The 21,999-nt window shown below is 41.9% G+C and overlaps 1 protein-coding gene across 1 annotated transcript in view; it reads left to right on the top strand.

Annotated features, from left to right (window-relative positions):
* The window catches only part of MED27 (mediator complex subunit 27), an 86,634-nt gene that overhangs the window by 22,098 nt on the left and 42,537 nt on the right, over window positions 1-21,999 (top strand). Inside the window, exon 3 of the mRNA XM_053472409.1 lies at window positions 12,752-12,882. Coding sequence (XP_053328384.1) covers window positions 12,752-12,882 — 131 coding nt within the window. The remainder of the gene's footprint in view (window positions 1-12,751; window positions 12,883-21,999) is intronic.

Genomic DNA, 21,999 nt, shown 5'->3' on the forward strand with positions numbered 1-21,999 from the left:
TAAAGAAAATTAAAAAAAGTTTTTCCTGTTTAATGGTCCCGGCCCTAAAGTTCTACAAACTTTGTTTTCCCCGATTTCCAGAAACAAGAACGTAAAGGGTTCTAAGCACGTTCTTGGCCGGCTGTAGATTCGTTCCCGCAGGGCTGGCATCGCCTGTAGCTTCCCGCGCGCTTTTGCCCACATCAAAAATGGCAGCTTCAGGAGCACAGACAAACATATGCGTTCTGTCCGCGAGTATTACTGACTTTGTGAACCTCTCGTGTTTTGACAGCTAAGGTCTCGTACCGTTTTCCAATTAATTAGTCTGTGTTGGAGCACGCAGTGCCACGTTCCCGTCCTCATTATGCTGCTCTGTATGTTGGTTATCAGCCGGTTGCCATAACACCAGTTTGCCCCCCCCCCGTCCGAAAAGCCTATGGGTCAAATTTTACGAAATTTATATATTCTTAAATTTAATTGCAATAATGACCGGTTTCTGCACTTACTCAGCTATGTGTTAACCCCCCGGTGGTTCTACTCTCACGTTTTGTCAAACGCTCGTCGCGGAAAGGGACCTCTAGCTGTCGGGACGGCAGAACGTGGCTCATCTCTCCATTGGCACGCGTTCAGCTTAGTTTTGCACCTCGCCTACCTCCTCCACCTCCTGGTAGCTAAACGCGCTCGCAGAGAAAGCTTTCTGGCTCTTCGTTATTTCCCGAAGCTGAGAGCATTTTGCAAATTAATTGCCGCGTAGGAGGGAGGCATCTGCTATTATTAAAAAAATAATAATAATAAAAAAAAAAATAAAGAAAATAAAAAATCTCCTAAACCGTTGGCACCCGTCATTACAAACGGGATGACCTAAGTGTTACTATGAGCTTCATCATGGGTGGGGTCAGCGAGAGAACCATTTTTTATTATTATTTTAATGATTATTCATTATAATTCATGATTGGTGCAAGTAATTATTATGTTTTCTCTTGATCTGTGGGGAATAAAAGAGAAATTTGTTAGATTTCTGCCGATTTTGCTGTCCGTTTGCTTTTTTTTTTCCTGTTTTTTTTTTTTTCTTTCTATAATTCTCCGCAATTTGTTGCCAATTCATTTGGCGCTCGGAGATTTAAAAGACTTATCACCAACCGCTGCACACCTGTTCGTGCTAATTGGACACCTAGTACTATGAATTTAATATTCTATATTGCTTGGGGGAGGGGAACTTGGCGTTTCCTGCATCACGCGTTCCCAAAAAGCAGAGGAAATATTAGATAGCGCCACCTGGGTATTCATAGATGTAGCAAGCATGGCGGCCATGGACATCAGGGCATTAACTGCTCTACTCCATGGATGGAGCCTCCAGGTTTCTAGGACCCTTGTGCATTACAACAGGTCCATCAGACACAAAGTAAGGCAAGAGAGAGCGGTAATAAATGAAAGTGGACGGTCCACGGGGGAAGGTTTCAATCTCAACGGTCTGCAATGGAGAAAAAGGTCGCAAGGGATAAATAGAAAATGGAGGACGCTCAATGGAGAGCTATCAAGGCACATCAAAGAGCCTCGACGATCTAGCAAGCACTTGGGGAGAAGGCAGCCGCACGTACCTGGGTAATTACGCTCTAACGAGGCTGTTGGGACTCTCAGCTAGTTCTGTCAGGAACACGCGCTGGATGGAATCCCGGAGGAACCTGCCACTTCCATTTATGAAGACCTTCCGAGCAGAATGGTGACGCTACAGCAACAGAACATGATGGCGTGCGAGCGAAACTCGTTTCCCTCGCCTCCAGGAAAGCAGACTAAATGTCGTATCGTTGGCTTGCTCTTACAGAGCAGAGCATCTTAATGGGCTTGATCCATGGACTCTTCAAATATTAACCCCTTAATAGAGATTCTGTTGTAAGCTCACTAATGGTAGCAACCAAATGGTTCTTACAAGGGTCTGTATTAAAAACAAGATTTGTTCCAAGGTAAGGATATTCTGAATGTAGCCGCCTATAGAGCAGGGATTTCGGTTGTAAAAAAAAAAAAAGCACCAACGTGGATGCTCTGATCATTAAATAATATTGGAATATGAAGGTGTCAGGGCGAGCTTGTGTTGCCCTGAGAATCTGACCATTGACTAAGTGGCTGGGCTAAAAACCTGTGACAGTTGGTTGATATGGTGATTTCATGGTTCTTCCTATCATACCCTTCTGGGGGTAGCTTGAGGCTTCTGCGCTTTTTCATCTCATTGTAACCTGCCGCTTTGGATGAGACTGCGCACCAAGCTTCTTTTCTCCAAACGAGCAAAGGATTTCCGACAGCTGAGCGTCTGAGGTCTTCGCCGAGTGACTGACGTCTCTCGTGAAAGTGCTAACAATCTGATGACTGCTTCGGGCAAAGTGTGAAATCTGAACGTTCTTCTTAGTTTGTCTAGGCATCGAATGGAACGCTGAAACAAGCTCTGAAGGAGAAAAAAACACTAAAAAGACCACAAAAAACCCAATATATATATAAAATTAGAATAGAATTTTTAGAAATTTGGATGTGAAAAGTAAGCGTTCAAAAATAAGTATTCTGGTTTTTAAGATGCTAAATCTTCCTGCTAGTACCGTCACAAAATCTAACAAATGAAGCCTTATACTCGGAATATCTCAGATACGCGACGCGGTCCTTTTAGTTTTGGAATGACCTGAGATGTGTGGACTCTTCTCCGTTTCAAACTTTTTAGAAGGCTCCTTTTTTTTTTCCCCCCTGGAGGGATCTGAGGATCCTGCAAACAGTTGACCTCCTCTGAACCAACCTAACTCTTCAAATTTGTGTTTCTATTTTAAAAAATGCGAGATGGCAGATGATGTTAAGGCTTTATTATACGGTGCCGGTCGGCTAAAGCTTGTTTTTAGGTTTAGTCTGTAAGGTAGGTCATTCTCTTTACTGCCTGAGACGCGGCAAAGAACGTCCTCGATCCGCTTTATAGAATTGACTGCTGGTCCTGAGGTCCTGCATTTAGCGTGTTTCTCCATAGCCATCATATCTGGTCGGCCATCACACCTGCGTCCATAAGTTGCAAATTGGTTATCAATACTACAATTCCGATCATCCTCAGACACTGGCTTGAAATACATTTCCCACTACTTTACCATGGCTCCTTTCAAACGCACTTTAAACTCCCCACGTGGGCTTAACATCTATCTCGCCGGACGCTCTCTCCGGTAAATACCAGCACGTATTTTCGCCGGTACGGCTTAATTAACCGCGTCGCCTTGGCTATCGGTGGCCTTTTTGTTTATCGTACGCCTGCCTGGGTCACGGCGCTCTGTCTTCTGCCCCGCGTCCGATACATATTTCGCGAGTGGTTTTGAAATGCCAGACCATGATGCATGTGCCTCTCTTAGCATTTCTTTGATTTATGGGCAGCCCAGTCCAAAAAGGCAAAGAAAGCAAATTAGACCGGAACAACGGCAACGAGGAAACCAAATCGCCCCTGGTTTATCAATCACCTGGACTTTGCTTTGAGTTCTGTCCAGAAATACCTTGATATTTCAATGGCGTGGTCTCTTATTGGCTAAAACCAAGCTTTTCCCCGTCTTTTATTATTATTATTATTATTATTATTATTATTATTATTATTATGTCTACCCCCTCTTCTTGGCAATGTGCCCTACAGTTCTTTATTTAGCTTAAAAAGTTAATTTGTTCCCTTTTTGTTATCTTGTGACGGTTTTTAGCATAAAACTTAACCAGTTCTAGTCTTTATTTTGAGAATTGCTAATAGGAATAAACTGAATGTGTGTCCAACTGGAGACCCGGTGGTCTGTTATTGCCTTCTGGGGTTCCATACTTACCGGCATCTGGGTGTTCCTTGCCTATGATGTAATGCAAGGGCCCTCCCACGCAGCGTGAGTGATGTCATGATGCCCCAAGGTGTTCTATCACAAAATACCCTCTCTGCCTCTTGTTCGGGGGTGCGTTGCGGATACAGAACTGCCAGCAAATAATTGGGACACCTTCAAGGGCAGTCGATATATACGCCCAGGCTTATTCCCAGAATATTTGGACTGTTGGCTGTTATGGGTGTTTTATCTCGCTACATCGACCCTGTCTGGAAAAACCTTTGGTTTCTGCTGCTTCACTAGGGTAGTTGCGTGATCTCACCGCTATCGGCACATGACCATCGGGGCAAACGGACCACAATGCCTGTGGTCCGTTTGAATGGAGGAATGACCTCTTAACACCCGTGCTCGGTTATTGTCCTGTTTCTTACCTATTAAGGATTGTTTTGCCTCTGTTTGCTACTGGCAGGGCTTTCTTTTGCGTGAAACTAGTGTGAACAAGTTGTGTCCCTTAGATCTAAGTGACCTTAATCTTCCAAACCGGTGCTGACGCGAGCCCTGGATGTCAGGAGGACCTGTCTGAAAGTGGTCCAGATAGTCTTCTGGTTTTCTTTAAACGCTTAGGAATTGTGAACAGAGATACAGGCTACACATTTTTTAAAACCCTTTTGACTTCCGCCTGTCCCGTTGATCCCCTTTTTTATTTTAAAACGATGACGACGATGCCTTTGTCAGCACCGGGGGGGTTTAAATGATAATCAAGGACGGGTTTGATGGGTTCCCTGTTTCACAGTCAGCGGCTCCCCCCCCCCTCGGGGAGAATCTTTTAGGGAAGAAGAGTTTTAAATAAAAAAAATAAAAAAAAGAACACCGATACAAGGACGACTCGAAGGCTACGATCCGACGCTAATTAAAACAACGCTTAAGGCGGAAATTCAGCAGCCTTTCCCGTAAAATAACGGAAATAAAACATCACAACAAAATAATGAAGGCAGAATACTACGGAAAGGAGAAAACGTGCGGGAAAATAGACTAAAAGAGCTACGACAAGGTGCCTGGGAACTTGTTCTTGGCCTGTAACTAGATTTGAAGATGAATTTCTGCTGCCCTGGTCGCTTTTGCTGTTTGTAGCTCGCAAATGTATTTCTTGTTTTGTGATGTTGATGATTTCTCGCCAGGAATGAATTTTTTTTTACACATAATCGTTTCCCTTTGAAAGAGAAAAGTCGTTTTTCTTTTTTTTTATCTTTGACCTGGAACTGCGTTTAAAATTCCGTACCTTGCTGTTTCCTTCGAGAACGAGATTATGTCTGAATTTTCCCAGCCCCTTGTTGACGAGTGCGTTAGATGGCAGCGACTCGTTTTTTTTTTTTTTAATACTTTATGGTTATTTTAGAAAATAATGTAATCTGTGCTGTTCGTTCTTTCAGCTACGTTACTGTCCGTGTGTTCTGCGTGTCGGCAGAGCTAAATACTTTCCTCCGCTTAGCCTCTTCCTATTCACTATATCATATAAAGGGTCAACTTGGCACCACAAAGTCTTTTGGAAATTCTCAATAAACCCATAGAGAGACATGGGCCATGCCCACGTGCCCATGGACACCTATATGATCAACCCCCCCATTTCTTTTTGTGTCCCCTTGCATTGTACATGGACGGCGAAGCCGGTGGGAAGCCAGTCCAGTCATTGTTAGGAACGTTGCACTTGGAGATCCAACGGTTGGAGGCGACCATTCAGACTTCTGATCACCTTAGAGGACCTTAAGACGTATTTATCTAAAAGCAGATGTTCTTGAAATGCCAAAAACAGTCTATTTTAAAAGAAAATGCATCTTCGGAGAAGTAATATAGGTGGCCGGGGAAATTGGAAGCTTATTGACCATCTCTTATCTTTTATTTTACTTTCTTTTGGGCAGATGGAAGCTTTCCTGACCAAGCATACTGATGGATTAGGAATGTCATTAAGGAGAGAGATGTTTTATAGCCAGCAAAATGCAATACATGTGTAAGAAATCAAGCCGGCGGCCTGTCCCTAACGGCTATCGATCGTGCCTTTTGTTAGACCTGTCTGCAGATAAACCGTCGGATAAACGCTCCTCTGTTATGTTGGCCGTGGATCGTTTGGCTCTCCCGATGGCCGGTGGACGGCACTGACTTGATTTATCGTTCCAGATAATTCAAAAGCATAAAATTGTCAATGGCCACTCGTTTTGAGGTCCGTTCCCATCCTTTAGGTATACGGCGATGGTGCTACTGCTCCGAAAACGTTGTGTTTATAACCTTCAGTGGTCTTTCGAGAACAATGTATCGCTCGCTGCTTAACTCTTAAACTGTAAATGTGGACACCTAAAAAAAACTTTCGTGAATCAACGTTTTTAAGGAGTAATTTTTTCTAATTTATATAGTTTTTTTTAGCTCATATTCTCATTGTGAAGGTCAGGGGTAGAAGGATTTCTTAGTAGTTTTATATACACATGTATCGATGGACCTTTTCTTTTTGTTCCTTTTGCCCCAAACGCAAAAATCTCCCAAAATCTCAGATTCTACAATTTTTGTTTCTGGCAGCGAGTATTTTTGGTCCTCTTTTATGTCGATCTCCGCGGATGTGTCACTTGCCTCCCTTTTGATGGTCGCAGTTGGCTTTGCGTTTCGAGGTGGTCTGTGGGGGTACGGAGCATTTATCTCGTGATACCAACCGATGCGGTCGGAACAGAGAACCGTCGATCATTCGATCTTTGCGCACGTTGTATACTCTACAGAGTTAATCTTGTTCTTGCTGCTGTAGGGGGCTTCTGTCAGATGCTATACATATGATGGATTGGTCTTCGTTCTAAGGCTGTTTCTCGTATACAACCGCAACGCAAACCGGAGCCGATGCCGGAAGATTAATAAACGAGGGGAACGCACTAAAGCACTCACTTCTCCCTTTGTGTAATTTCTACGGAGGTTACTGGAAGACGAGCATTAAATAAAATCAGAAGTTAAGGAATGTGGCTTAGAGGTAAAAAAAATAAAAATACGAGTTTAACTCCAAAAATGCCAGCTTGTTTTAAAGACATAGAACTTGACGGCAGACAAGAACCATTCAGCCCCACGAATGAACACAATGGTTCTTCTCTGTCTACTTCATGCGTTCGTGTAACATTTTTAGCTTCTCGTGGATGGAAATCTCATGAGGAGCATGCGCGACACCCACAGCTACTGAATTTCACTACGCTTTAGGGCAAAACTGAACAAATTCGTCATGTGGTCTTTATGATTTTTGACCCAGACATCGTCAACCACGAGACAGTTAGAAGAAGACTTTATGCTTTATCCAGGACGTTATGAAAAGAGCTGTAATATATATTTTTTTTACTTTTAGATCTTTTCTGCTGGTCGCCAGATTTCCCCTAATTCTTTTTAGGTCTTAAATCATTTATAATGGGTACCTCGTGTTGAAAAAAAAAATTATAAAAAATGGAAGAAAGCAAAAAATACATATTTTTTCCATTTAACAAGAAAACATTTTTAATCTTTTTTTTTTATTATTATTATTCTTGTGTAGAAAAAAGATGAACTTTTTGTTATTTTCCACATCTTCTCTAGCTACTATAAAATAATCATTTGTAGGCTGTGTTATCACATCCTGACCCGATGTATCTTCACTTTACCCCATATCGGCTGCCGTCTCTGCCCATCGCCAGGCAATGTCTGCCTAATGGGCCCCTAATTGGAGCCGAAGCAGGCCAAAGCCTCAGGTCTGCCTCGGCTCCTCGTTAATTGAAAGAGCCGAGATCTAGGCAGCGCGAGAAAGACGAAAAACAAATAAATAAATTGGAAACCCTCCGCTTTGCTCTATTCGACGTGGCATTTGGACCACACTGAAAATTTTACCTCCCTGTTAGCGGATCAAAAGCCGTTTGAAAACCAAACATTCCCAAACTGGTCTCATTAACGGAGATATTTTCTTTTAATCAATTAGAGCAATTTAATTTCTTTCCAGCTAGCTTTATAGTGGAAGGATGAAACCAGGGGCCCGCTGATGCTCGCTCCCGTCTCGTCGTGTTCAAAAGAAGCTGTATTTTTTTTTTTTTTTAATATAATTTTTTTTTTTTTTTTTTTTTTTTTTTTAGCAGAATAGAAAATCTCCCTCATTAACGGGGAAAAAGAGAACATTTTTTAATGAGTAGAAACAAGGGCCTGTTTTTTCTTTAAAGGAAACAGAAGTCTGTATGCCAAATGCATGTATAAAAGCGTCTACACCGATTAGGACCTGGCATCTGTTAAATAATATATGAATTCCCCGAGGGGAAAGGAGACTTTCTGATGCGAGATATTTAGATCCGCTCAACTTTATTTTAAAACAATATGAATTTTCTTCTCCTCCCACCCCAAATAAGTTATTTCTCACCTCTGTATCTATAGAATCTTTTGGAAACGCTAATTTCTCTGGGATCTTAAGACTCTTTGTGACTGTCGGATTATGTCTTTAATTTGTAGTCAGGATTTAACGGGAGCAAATTTGGATCCGTAGGAAGGCACGTTTTTATTTCCCTCTTGGATGCTCTGTTTTGATTTGTTATAATTACCGATGATGATAAATTACACTTACAATGATTCACTTCAAGTGACATGGCCAACCAGCTATTATGAATCTCTTTGTAGCTCATGATGACCGTATCTTAGAACCTGTATGAGTTACAACCATCGCCAAAGGGAATAGAGTTTAAAAAATGCCATTTGGATGTTTATTAACTGTAGTTAAGTATCCATCTTTATCCCTAGTCCCATTTTGTTGGCCCATTTCTTCTAAATTCCTTATTTCCCCTCTTTCATTCATGTCCTATGTCCCACCCTCTTGTTTCCCCTCATTCCCTCCATTCCTCTTGCATTTTACCCTTTCCTTCATTCCTTCAACATTCATTCACCCATACCTTCATGCTCTTCCCCAGCCCATCTTCTTTCCTTTTAATCCCTCCCGATGATCATCAGGATAACTCCAAAGGACAACTTTCTTTGATTTTGAGAACTACCCTGGATTATTGTTGGGGCATTTATACCAATGGTCCCAGACTCCGATGTCAGTATGACCTAAAAGCCACGATATCTCTAGTGGTCAGTATCAACCGTTTTGGCCACGTAATCAAAAGGCTTATTAACAAAACCAGGGGCTTGAAGGAGAATGAGAACATTCCAACTCACCAGCTTTATTACCTACTGTATGGTAACTCCATCTCAGTATGTGCTACGAAGGGCCATTGAGGTCCTGAATGAAGAAGTTGGTGATTCTGTAGTGAGGAAAGACTTGAAATGTTCCCCTCAAACATCCCATTATTCCCTTGTCCCGTGTCTTTCTAATGAAAGAAACCTTGATTGGCCAGAGGAACGGCATTTGAAGACCATTTTGTAGAGCATATGTTTGAACGGATGTATTTTATCTACAGTAAAATGTTCTAGAATCCTGGTTAGAGAATTCTAATCTGTAGCAGGCTTCTTTATTATATCTAAAATCTATCAGTTTCTTAAGCACGTTTTTTTTTAATTGTTGTTTTTTTTGCGGTAAAAAAATCAAATACCCTTTGAGGCGCAGAAGCCCCGGGAATGTTATTCACCACCTCTGGGATAATAAATCCGCATTACAATACCCTGGAATTGCGAGCATGCAAATATACTCGGTAATATGCAAGACAGGTGAGCGTCCCACCGGCGAAGGGCTTTCCAACACACCCATGGTGAAGAATTCTCCATCGTATCTACTACACGCTGCTGTTCATCACGCTTAGAAGAGGTCCAAATGGGATAAGCCGAGGAGGAGAGACCGGTGTGTTTGCCGCGTAGCCGAGCGGTGCTTGTGAAATCTGGTTTTTGTTATGTTAATTCTCACCCTTGAGCTTCATCCATTTGTCTTCTCCAAGCGGTGACCCAAGGACTAAGGAGAGCGCTTTCTCTCGAATCCTCGTTAGATCAGAAATGCGCCGCCTCGAATACAGTGTGCGGTGCTTAAATAATGTATAAATCAGGTTAGACAGGAGCTGTCTGTCAGTTTTATTAACTTTGACCTTTTCTCCCATTAAAAAAAAAAAAGACGGTTTGCTAAATATTTAATGTTTGCTTATAGATTGTTAGGTCCCTGTTCCTGGAAGGAGGGCGCACTTACCTATGATTAACACAATTTAATAATAAGTTCTTTTCTTTATTATTTCGGAGTTTATGTTGCGGAAAACATTGACGTGCCGCGCATTAATTTAATACGGAACGCATCTCTGTATCTCTCTGCGTTCTGCATACTTCGCATCACACTTTTTATTTTATTTTTTTGTGAGAGGGGAATAACCAAACCACTTGCCTAGATAGTTTTGGGGATGAGTTTTATTTTTTTTAATTCATTTTTATTTTATTGGCAGAACAGGTTGGAATAATCTGGTTTAACTGTTTACGAACAGCGTTTGAAATAGTTCTTTACTTTATGACATCATCGAGTTGCCTCTGTAAAGTATCCTTCTGTACGTAATCATACAGAATGTAAATGATTTTGTGTTCACATCCAGCATAGATGATAATGTTGTTCTTTGCATGATTCTAGATCAAATTTAACCCCTTCAGAGCTAGTATCTGTCCACGACATGCATATAATTTGGCTTTCAGATACCCTATGTCTTATCTTCAGCAGCGAACAGCTTGAGTAGATTGCCTTCAATTACTGTAGTCTTTCAGAATGTTCCTATGATGGTTTACATTGAAGAAGGGACCTCTGAGGTCTTGAAAGCTCATGTGACACTACCTCTTTCTGGACCACCAAATATATATTTTTAATCCTGGAATCCATACCTATTTTATTATAATATATATATATATATATATATATATATATATATATATATATCTTTAAACTAAAATGGGCCTCTGAGGCCAGCTCTCTGCTTAAGGACTGACTTTATACCGGCTTTTCTAAGCTGCATCTAAAATAAGAACCTTCAAGAAGAAAAGTTCTGCCAAGCATCCGTTCTCTTTAATTCCAGAACTTGCTCTTGTTGCAAATTCTAGGATCCGAGATCGAAGCCCAGAGTCGCTGACATTTTGAAAATTTGTCTTTCAAACACACCGTCTGGGGGGGGGGGATTTTTTTTTTAGGAAACATTTAGAAATGTGTTGAGGTTTTGCCGCACACCTCAACGTTCATTGGTGATACCGTTTCACAACCACCAGAATAACAAAATTACTTAATTCTCCCACCGGCTATTTAATGAAAGTCTGTGAAAAACAGTCTTAAGGTGCTGACATCATCAAAAAGTTGAGATCAAGAACTCTGTAGAAGACCCAAGTAGGTCCCACGGACATCAGTATTTGACTTTTTAATTAATATGTAATAAATGACCGGACAGTCTACATTTTCCCTCGGATGACCAGGAGCTCTTTAATTTTTGAAGGCTTAATGCCCGGCGCTAGGGCTTTAATTAGAAACTATTTGCATAATTTATTTAATTTTTTTTTATTTTTTTTTAGCTACAAAATTCAAAAATGCTACATTTCACGCAGTGACCTATATTGCAGATCCCAACTATCAGCCTTTTGATATTTTGTTGGTATTTCTGATTTTTATTTGAAACCTTGAGTTTTTGACCAGATGCTTAAAAGGTATCTTAACACCCGATACATTGTATTTTCACCGTTAAGATATGGTGCTTCTTTAACGTTCCGACGTATACACCGATATAGATCTCTTCTCGTGTTACGACACTCGTAGTTGTGTATTGGCCCCCGGGGGACAGTTAAAAGGGTGATGATTTTGAAACAATATTTCTCCGCGGGCATGTAAATCGAAAAAAGGAGTTTTGAACATCGTAGAACACGTGTGATAAAAAAAAAAATACTGCTAGCACTTGCCAAAAGGCAACGATCAAAAAAATGACAGATTCAGGAGATGGGATTAGTGGCCAAAAGAGAAATGTAGCCGTGAGCACTCGGGGCCACTTCCAGATGTAATGCGGCAAGGAATTAATTGCTATCCCTTCTACGTGCTTTCAAAAAAAAATAAAAAAAAGTTCTATCTGTCATCAGTGTCAATTACTCATTTTCTGCCCGAACTTGCCCGTTCATTCAATTCCGACGTTCATTAAAACACTCTGCACTCACTCGGTCTCTGCTGCTTTGGCTTAATGAACAGTGAACGTGGTGAGAAGCCGTTGGGGGTACCCTTTGGGATACCCCCCCCCTCCCTTCACTATGATACATCTAGACATTTATTGAAGAATAAAATAAATAAAAATAAAATAAAAAAATATATATGTATATGTGTGTGTATGAATATATATATATATATATATATATATATAAAAAACCAATGTTTTGCTTCTCTTTCAATAAAATTACATTTATTTGTTTTGTACTGAATTTTTTCCCCTATATTTGAAATATTTACGCATAAATAGCCATCGAACAAAATTTCTTAAAACAGAGGAAATATGTGCATTATGCATCCAGTATATCTAATGCCCCTTAGAACAATTGAATCTGTCTCAAAGAGTGATTATTTACAGTAAAATTATCTTTTTTGATGATTTCTTGTTAAAATATTAACCATAGTAACCAAATGTGCACCCTTGCTGATTTTGGTCTATCTTTACTATTAGTGCCAGAATTCCACTGGGAAAAAAACCCTAAAAAAAAATACATATATTTTTTAATATGTATTTTTTTTTTTATTGTTTTTGCATGTTTTTAAATCATTCTAACGAAATCGTTGCTGAAAATACAACAAAACCAATTTAAAAAAATATCCCAGACATTAAAATAACGTTTACACAACATACTGCCCATTCTTTATTTAGTATTGATTAATGTAAAGGGTTTTGGGTCCGTTGTGACGTCTCCCCGGGAGAAACGTTCCAACCTCTAGTTGGAGAATTGATTTCATGGTTTTTGGCTTCTTGGTCGTAAAGTTCGTCTCCATAATAACGTTTTGTTCTCCGCGTCTCTCCCATCAGTTGCAGTACCACGCTGGACTTGCTTCTGGTCTCCTGAACCAACAGTCTTTGAAACGTTCTGCCAATCAGATGGGGGTATCTACTAAACGAAGACCAAAGACCCAGCCCACAACCCTTGTCCTTCCGCCTCAGTAAGTAACGTCTTGTTTAATGGATATGAAATGCCTATTTTCTCAATGTATCCTGATGGCTCTGCCACAAGAACTGCTCCGCTTCCATTTAAAAAAAGAAAATCCATATCCCAACCGCAAAGGATTACGTTGCTACCTTTCGAAGTCTGCTAAGAGCTAAGGCAGATCTCGATGACCTCAATAAATAAAATTGGGCTGCTTTGATTTCAAGCTGTACCCATAAATTTCACATAAACTAATATTTCTGTACATTAATTTCTTTGAATAAACAAAAAAAAAACCTTTTCCTGTTCATTCAAGAAAATTATCCCGAATCTTCATGTCTTTGAGGTCCATCGCGCCACCATCTTCGCCAAGATGGCGGTGGCTTTTTCACAAGTGGCCAGACTAGATGGGCTGAGCGGTTCTTATCTGCCATGACATTTTTGGTTTCTCTGCCCTCTTCCAGCTCCTTCCAAGGCTTGCCTGCTCTTCATTGTGAATGTCTAACTTCTGCTTACACCTCCCTATTAAACCGAACCTACGGAAGTATTCTCACGTCCATGGGAAAACCTTTTGGTTTCTTCACGCCAAGACCCTTTGGTGATCTTTGGTGGCCTACTTGAGCCCCGACGGGTAACCTGGAACGGTGGCTGTACGTTTTGACCCCTGGAATAGCGGCAAAGTTAAAGACTTATCGAGTCACCTCATCCTTATTGGACCTCAGGGGGACCTAGGGATTTTGCCAACAGCCTACTTTCGTTATTGCAAAGTATTAACTCGCAATATTCACGGATCGCTTGCAGATAACTTGTAATGAAGTCATAATCCTCCCGCGCCACATCTCTGTATCTCTCTCGTATTGGAGAGCAGAGAGCGGCCTAATTAAAAATTAAAGCGTTGTTTGCATTGCCGGCGTACGGAGATAGGTATTTGTACAAGGCCGGGATTGAGCTAATAAGAAAAAGATCAGTGTCCAATAAGTTTCGTTACAAAGAAAAGAGAAGAAGAGCCTCCTAACTCACAAGAACCTTTCTTTAAAAGTAGTTGTCAAACAACTAAAATTCCTGACCCTTCCCCCCCTGCAGTTAATTTATTAAACCGGGGTGAACTCACTATGAATTATGAAGTTCCAACACCAACTCATATATTCTGCCACAAGGACCAAGTTGACCATGAGTGGTGCAGACAGACCTGCATGGTGACAACGAAAGACACCGTTAACTATACATTGGGCAGGGACCCCTCGGCCCTTCTTGCAGGATAAGCCCACCCAGGCTGGCCCTATATAAAGCACAGTTATGTAGTCGAGTCCGCAACTCGACTACGTTACAACCGATAAACCCCTCTCTGTCCTGGGATCTCTTGAATCCTCTTCAGCCGTCAGGTGTGGCTCTAAAAGACGTCGGTGTGACTTTGCAACTTATCGATGGCTATTTATACAAATCGGTGATTGATTTAAAGAATAATGTGTCTTACTTGCACAGTTTAGTGTTGAAACATTTTTTTCTGTACATATTATCGGGCTGTAGAACCCTGAGATACCTTCAGCATTCTGAGCTCCTAGTAAAGGAACACTCGAGGAGGAAAGGGGACACAATGATTAAGATCCTTATACGAGTGGAGCATCGGTTCTCAAATATAGCTTCAGGATTACTTTCTATGCATTCTCCTCTGGTTCACAGAATAGATTGGGGACCTCTTTGCTCTCGAGGGTTAAGAAGTCTGATCTGAGACACTCGGCCGGTCTATTCTACCCCATGCGTGTTTAACCAGCACTCTGACTTTGTGTCTCTGCCTGGATGTGACATCCGATTCTTTCATCCAGGTTTAGACTTTTAACCCTCGTAATTCTTGCTGTAATCTCTTTACGCTCACACACAGACACACGTGAGTCCGGGTCGCCGGTCCCGACGCGCAGAACGGCACTCGGGCCCCCGCTAAAGCTTCTTTGGCTACTTAATTCAAGCTCTGCCTTTTTCTTAGAGATCTCATCAGCTTTTCCTTTTTGTTTATTCCACCCGCCTTGTAAAGGTACAAAAGCGCAGGAAAGGAATTTGGGAAAAGCAACAGATCCGCTTTAATTTCCCTTGTGATATTAACCGTTTCCACTTGGGGCAGGTGGCTATTCCAGGACATACAGAAGGCATTCGTAATACTTGCTTCCTATACGTGTGTTACTGAGAGTCTTCTGATTCAGTCCAAAGATTACTTTTATTATCACGTTCTGTGTTCCGCGTATCTGCTGTTGGCAGAGATACGTTCCTGGCTGCAAACCTTTCCGCGCGTCTCTCGTTCCCGCACCGCAGCTCGATTCTGGCTGGCGAGCTCACAGCCGCATGTCAACTTGGCAATCAACACAACTGTTAAGTCACGGGGACGGATTAAGGGCGACTTGTTGATGTAATGGTGTCAGTGGCTACAGATTAGTATAAAACACACAAGATAAAGAAGGGGGGGATAAGAAAACCCACACGTCTTACATGTGTCGGGGCCAAGGAGTCCTCTGAAACCCGTGTCGCCAGACTAATCCTCACGTCCTGCTATGTGGCAAGATATAAACCTTCCTTATATAATATGTCTGTTAGAGTTAACAAAGGGTTAAGGTCACTTCAATTCTCCTTGGCATTATATATAGAATAACAGACTATGGGAGGGTTAATCCCATGGCAGGTTAGTAGAATGTATTGCGAAACGTTGCTGCTGTGTTCTGATGATACAAAGGATTCCTATGTGCCGGGACGCGTTTCGCCTTCTGTGGACCGATAACCCGTTTACACGTTTCACGGACTATCATTTATCCAAAGACAAATACCAAATCTGTCACACAAAGTTTAAATATATTGGCTTCGGACGCAGGGCATTAGTGGAGATGTCGGCGGAGACTGGAGGCAGCCACCTTGCTTCTCCATGAAACCTCTTTAGCGGTTGCTCCGCAGGCTTCAGTTTGGGCTCTACAGATTTAAACAGGTATACAAGTACCCATTTCATCCCGGAAATCTGCGGGTTTAGGTACTTCTTCCACCCTGTGTGTAAATTTTGCCCCTCTCACCTGCCCCAGTCGAGCCGAAGTAGCTGTATATTTCTTCTAGATCACCTGGTCACGTTTTAGCTCCTTAGAGGACCGCTGACGTACTGTCTGTCGGTTTATGTTCTCATACAACAGAGATGATGAGGGACAGGTCCTCACCTTCCATGTTTAACCATCAGAGACGACGGCCCGGTTCACACCAGACCTTTTTATGCCTATTTTGAAAGCACGTAAAACATGCGCATGCTCTTCTGCTCGGTCTCTTCAGTTGGGTATACCGGTGGTTAACATCTCTGTCCCGTCAAACTGGCGAATGTTATTACACCAAACCCTTATAGAATTAAAAAAAAAAGTCTTTAATTAGACATTTCATTAGCACGGCTGTCGTCACGTTTGTGATTTTCAGGCGTGGGGGGGGGGTAATATGTTTAATCTCCTCTGCCTTCCGGGCGCGGCGAGGAGCGAGCTGCGTTAACATCGAGCTCCGATTCCGCTTAACCTGAGCGTCTCCGTCTCACTGGCTGGGAACGTCATTATAAAATCGTTTGGCCGAAAGACGACGGCGGCAGCGGCAGCGGCAGCGTGTGTAAATGGGTTACAATGTTTCATTGACAGAGCGTTCATTGCGCCGGGGCCGTTGGCTTACAACCTCAGGGAGCGTCTGCTTGTCTTTCTTCTCAAGCGCCGGCAGAATTAATGGAGGCTGTCGGAGATTCCGCGACCGCTTCCGCTCACAAAAAGGGCCAAACCGCGTTGTAATCGGGGTGGCTGCTGTGTTTGGGGTGTAACAGGGGCCACCGGCGTGTCTTGTTTCATATGAATTCTGACAATGTCTGTAGTCACATGATAGTACAAAGACACCGATAGAGGAAAGCGTCAGAAACTACTTCCTAAAAGTTTGTTTTTTGGTTTTATGTATTTAAAAAATAGGGAAACTTCATTATTTTATTAGGGAAAAATTATAAATATATATATATATATATATATATATATAATAGTATTTTTTTTAAATGAGTGTGCCGTGTGTTTTTTACCTCCATTTTTGTCAGTATTTGGAGGCAAATTTCAGACATTCAAAGTGCTTACACGACGAGCCTGTCTGGAGCAGTCGGTCTGTTATGAGGTCATCTCGTAAACCCGAGCCCCTGAATCGTCCGCTTCCCCCGCGGATATAACCCCATTCTCTTACAGGTGAGCGTTAAAAAAAATTAAATAAAAAATAAAAGGCAAAACGAGTCTGGTGTCTCGTAACGAGAAGAAATCCAGTATAGCCATTAACTGCGTAACAAGATAATGCATCAGGCGAGCGGACGGAGGAGAGCCGGGACGCCGCAATAACTGCTGGGCTTATTTCGCTTCTCTCTGCTTCTTCAGCAGTGTTTGGGGAGCACGGGGAATATCACAATATATGATCCTGTCTGCCGCGCCCTTACGCTCTGCTATATTTGTCAGTATTATGATGATCAAATGCTTTAAACATATACACATAATAGGCGCTTACGTCTGTCCAGCGTATTCATCGCAGGTCCTGATGGTACGTCATGTGGGTCGACTATACACAGTACATATATATATATCTCTATATCTATATATCTATATATATATATATATATATATATATATATATATATATATATATATAGTACTGTGTATTAGACACACGCTACCATTCAAAAGTTTGGAGTCACTAAGAAAGTTCCTTGTTTTTGAAAGAAAAGCAAATTTTGTCCGTTGAAATAACATCAAATGGATCAGAAATGTAGCTGGAAACCGCTGATTTTTAATGGAATCTATTCATAGGCGTCCATCACTCTTTATCACTCCCATCACTCCTGTGTTCCAATGGCCCTTCATCACTCCCATCACTCCTGTGTTCCAGTGGCCCTTCATCACTCCCATCACTCCTGTCTCCCAATGGCCCTTTATCACTCCCATCACTCCTGTGTTCCAATGGCCCTTTATCACTCCCATCACTCCTGTGTTCCAATGGCCCTTTATCACTCCCATCACTCCTGTGTTCCAATGGCCCTTCATCACTCCCATCACTCCTGTGTTCCAGTGGCCCTTCATCACTCCCATCACTCCTGTCTCCCAATGGCCCTTTATCACTCCCATCACTCCTGTGTTCCAATGGCCCTTTATCACTCCCATCACTCCTGTGTTCCAATGGCCCTTTATCACTCCCATCACTCCTGTGTTCCAATGGCCCTTTATCACTCCCATCACTCCTGTGTTCCAATGGCCCTTTATCACTCCCATCACTCCTGTGTTCCAATGGCCCTTTATCACTCCCATCACTCCTGTGTTCCAATGGCACGTTGTGTTCACTGATCCAAGTTTAAGTTTAAAAGGCTAATTGATCGTTAGGAACATATATATATATATATATATATATATATATATATATATATATATAATGTACACATAATCATGTTATATGTATATATTATTAATTATACAAGGGGAGGGGGTTATTCGCTAGCACACACTATCTATTGCCATCAGAAGATTCGTATCACACGTACGTCTACCTTCTGTTTATTATATCATTGTATTTAATTAGCTTGTTATCGTGCAGCTTTATGTGTTGCTCTGGAATGAAAGCGTTAATCTCATTAGGTAGTATTCGTAAACATATATATATATATATATATTTATCCGGGTCTTGAAAGGGATCAGAATCCTCCAAACGAACCCGAAAGCAGCCAATTACAGAACAGAAATCCTCAGAATAATCCCCCAGTAATTGGTCATTAGGAAACGATAACGGCCGTCGGCCGCCAGCCGATAAAACGTCTGTACTCAATTTTGCAAATAAGACGTGGAAAGCATGCCGCGTTAATATATTTATAGCTATTACCAGGAGATCATAATAAAAAGCCGCGTATCGGTTCACAGTATGGCCGACGAGACGCTACTCGTTTAGATAAGTCTGTGATTTGATGAGCCGGTTCGGTGACCCGCGGGACGCTGCTCAAGTATTTATTCTGTCGCCCTCGCTAAGAGGCGGTTTGAAGAACATCGGGATGACCTGCTAACCCCACGGCGGATTCTAGAACACCATTTGTCTTAATGCGGGCGATGCGATCTTACTCGGCTGCGTTAATGTAATGAGTATGAGATGTTTGGGGTGATAGAACCTGGTGAGAAGGTCCCCAAGGGTTCTCCTCGCATAAAATGAAGTCTCGGTGGGAACGGGAGACTTCTACACCGGCTTCACGTTAAGCGTTTGGTACGAAGAACCCTATCTTCAGGTTGGAAACGCTGATTAGGAGGTAGTCGGTGAAAACGTATCGGAGAACCGTGTATACGAACTGTTATGTGCCAGGTCAGAGGTAGACTACCTTCACACGTATGAAGCCACCTGGTTTCATCAGACTGACCTTTTATGTATCATTACATATCAGCTGCTTTTCTTAAATACAAACAACCTGATCCTCCAAATTCTGGTAATTCAGTTAACAGAAGTCTAGGGTTATGTAGGCAAATTGTGACGACGTTGTGTAGAACCAGGGAGGTTCCAGGTGGCATCTAGAACGATGAATGATGAGAATTTGGAGTCCACCTCCTGCCACGTTCCTCGTCTGTGTCCCAGCGGTACAGCAATGTCCACAACACCTCGTCGGCTCTTCGCTATCAGAAGTGAGGATCTGACGGCGTGTTACGGACGCCGTCACCTGTGCCTTGACCCACGAGGACAAAGAAGTCCCCATCCAGGAAGAAGTAGTCGGAAAGTAAGGAGCGGTTCTTTTAACGACCGTGGAGTGTTTAATGTTTTCTAAAGAATAAAAATAAAATATTTACGTAAATATTTAGGAAACCGAGATCCCAAATCACGAGTTACGACGACTATCGCAAGTTCCTGCTACTCGAGGGAAGCAATTTCTCCTTCCGTTGGAACATCTCATCACCGTTCTGATGCCAGAAAGGAATTTTTAGTCCTTTTATGAAAAATTGTGCATTTTTTTTTTTTTATTTCTTGGTTTGTTTCGTACTAACATAGGGTTAACCAGCTTTTTGTTTGTTTTTGTGTCATCCGTTGTGTTGAAAAACGGTGATAAAGACATCAAAAGGCTTTAGTGACCAAACGGACGCATCGCAATGCGCTTACCCCCTGCCTGTCCCGTTCTCTCCCGTGCTTCATGTGCCGGGATCTGATACCGGAAGACACGGGCCTCATGGCGCGTATCGCGCTAACCTCTCCAGTGATCTAATCCGGGGATGATTATTATTTTTAACAAGCATGACTGCAGGCAGCCGGTTTTAGCTGCCGACAGACTTTTCTCTGCGTCCCCGCCGAGAATGAAATGATTGCGCCTTTCTTTTTTTTCTCTTTTGGGTCTCCCCATTCCCTGCAGATTTACTCCGTTGCCAACGACGCGCGGAATGCAAGCCGGTCCCTTTAAATATTAACCATCGTTATGCCAGGCGCTCTACGTCTCTGCTCCAGCGTAAGGATCATGGCTTGGAAAAAGCGTTCTAACTGAACGGAGACCCCTTAAAATCTACAGAAAATGCCCCAAATCTCCTCTTTATGACACGTTTGTTTTTATTGTTGTCTTCAGATTGTTTTCACAAAGTATCTATCTATCTGTCTGTCTATCTATCTGTCTGTCTGTCTGTCTATCTATCTATCTTTGGGTTAATCAGCATTTTGTATGCATTATCCATATATCTATCTATCTCGATATACCCGGTATTATTATTTTTTTTTCATTAAAATAAAAGAATTAGCCTTTTCACTGTTTTGTATTTCCACATTTTTGCCTGTCTCTGTTTTAACCAAAATTAGCTTGTTTTTATCGATACTTTTTCCATCATAAAAGAGTCCAGAACTGGATTTGGTGACCCCTCCCCTTTTTATTTATTTATTTAATGAATTGAAATAAATATTCTGATGCTGATGATCCGCGTTTTGGCGCCGAATGCGTTTAATGCGGTCGGACACAGGCAGAAAAGTCAGCTCAAGTTCATTTTTGAAGTTGACATCAAAGCGGTGATGTTATTACTGCGGCTCCAATTAGCACTTTTTTGTTACGTTGGGGGGGGGTTGGAACAGAAACAAAGCTTCACTGATCATGACTCCGTCGCATATCATTCCATCTCAGCCGCCCTACTAAAACCATATTCTATATTCATGTTCTTCCGACAGACATTAGATTGTAGGACTGTAGATATCCTCATTTTAAAATTTACAGAAAAGGTGGCTGGTAAGTGGAACAGACTCCCAGCAGAAGTGGTAGAGGGTAATACAGTGAGGGTATTAAACATGCATCGTGATAGACATACGGCTCCTGAATCTAAGACGAGACCGACGACTGATTGAGGTTTGAGTATTTACAGCAGGGGAAACCGGCGACTAGACGGGGGCCGAATGGGGGCCGATCTGCCGACAGATTGTATGGCTCTCTCAAAGAGAGACTGGCTCTCCTAAACAAGGACACTTGGAAGGTATGACTGTATCCATACTGCGACCAGATACCTGCATTCAGGAAGGTGGGGGGGGGGCGTAAAGCTTTCTGCTCAGAGAGAAGCCACAACGCTCCAGGTTTGGTGGAAGAGAGCGTGTTTTTTGGCATGGGTTCAAAATTATGTATTTTTAGTATCCAGTTATCAAAAAAAGCGCAATTATTTCATCCATTTGTAATTTCTAGAAAGTTTTTATTTTTTTAATGTATTTTTTATGGGTTTTTTTTTTTTTTTTACATTTTTTTATTTCCAGGACAGCTGTTTGAATTTTGCCGACAGAAAAAGAAAAATCAATTCTGAAAATGCGCTAGTGCGGCTAAAAATAATCTCCCCCGCCGATAATTTATTCGTATTGTCTCCATTCCTCAGATCTCTCTCTTTCCTCCCCGACGCGAGTTCGCCGTTTTTGGCCTAAATTTAGACGGAGGAGCAGATCCAATTGTACCAATTTGGTAAAAAGAGACGGCGTGAACCAGACAAATCCATCTGGAAAAATGGGTAGCCTCCCAACATAATTCAATATCATTTACTTTATTTTAACTTTTTTACTTCTCACAACAAGTCGTTTATCGTTTATGATATTAACTCAATATGTCCTGCTTGGAGGAGGGAAGAGAGAGAGTAGATGGGAGAGAGAC

The sequence above is a fragment of the Spea bombifrons genome, chromosome 8 (genome assembly GCF_027358695.1).
Source record: "Spea bombifrons isolate aSpeBom1 chromosome 8, aSpeBom1.2.pri, whole genome shotgun sequence".
NCBI lineage: Eukaryota > Metazoa > Chordata > Amphibia > Anura > Pelobatidae > Spea > Spea bombifrons.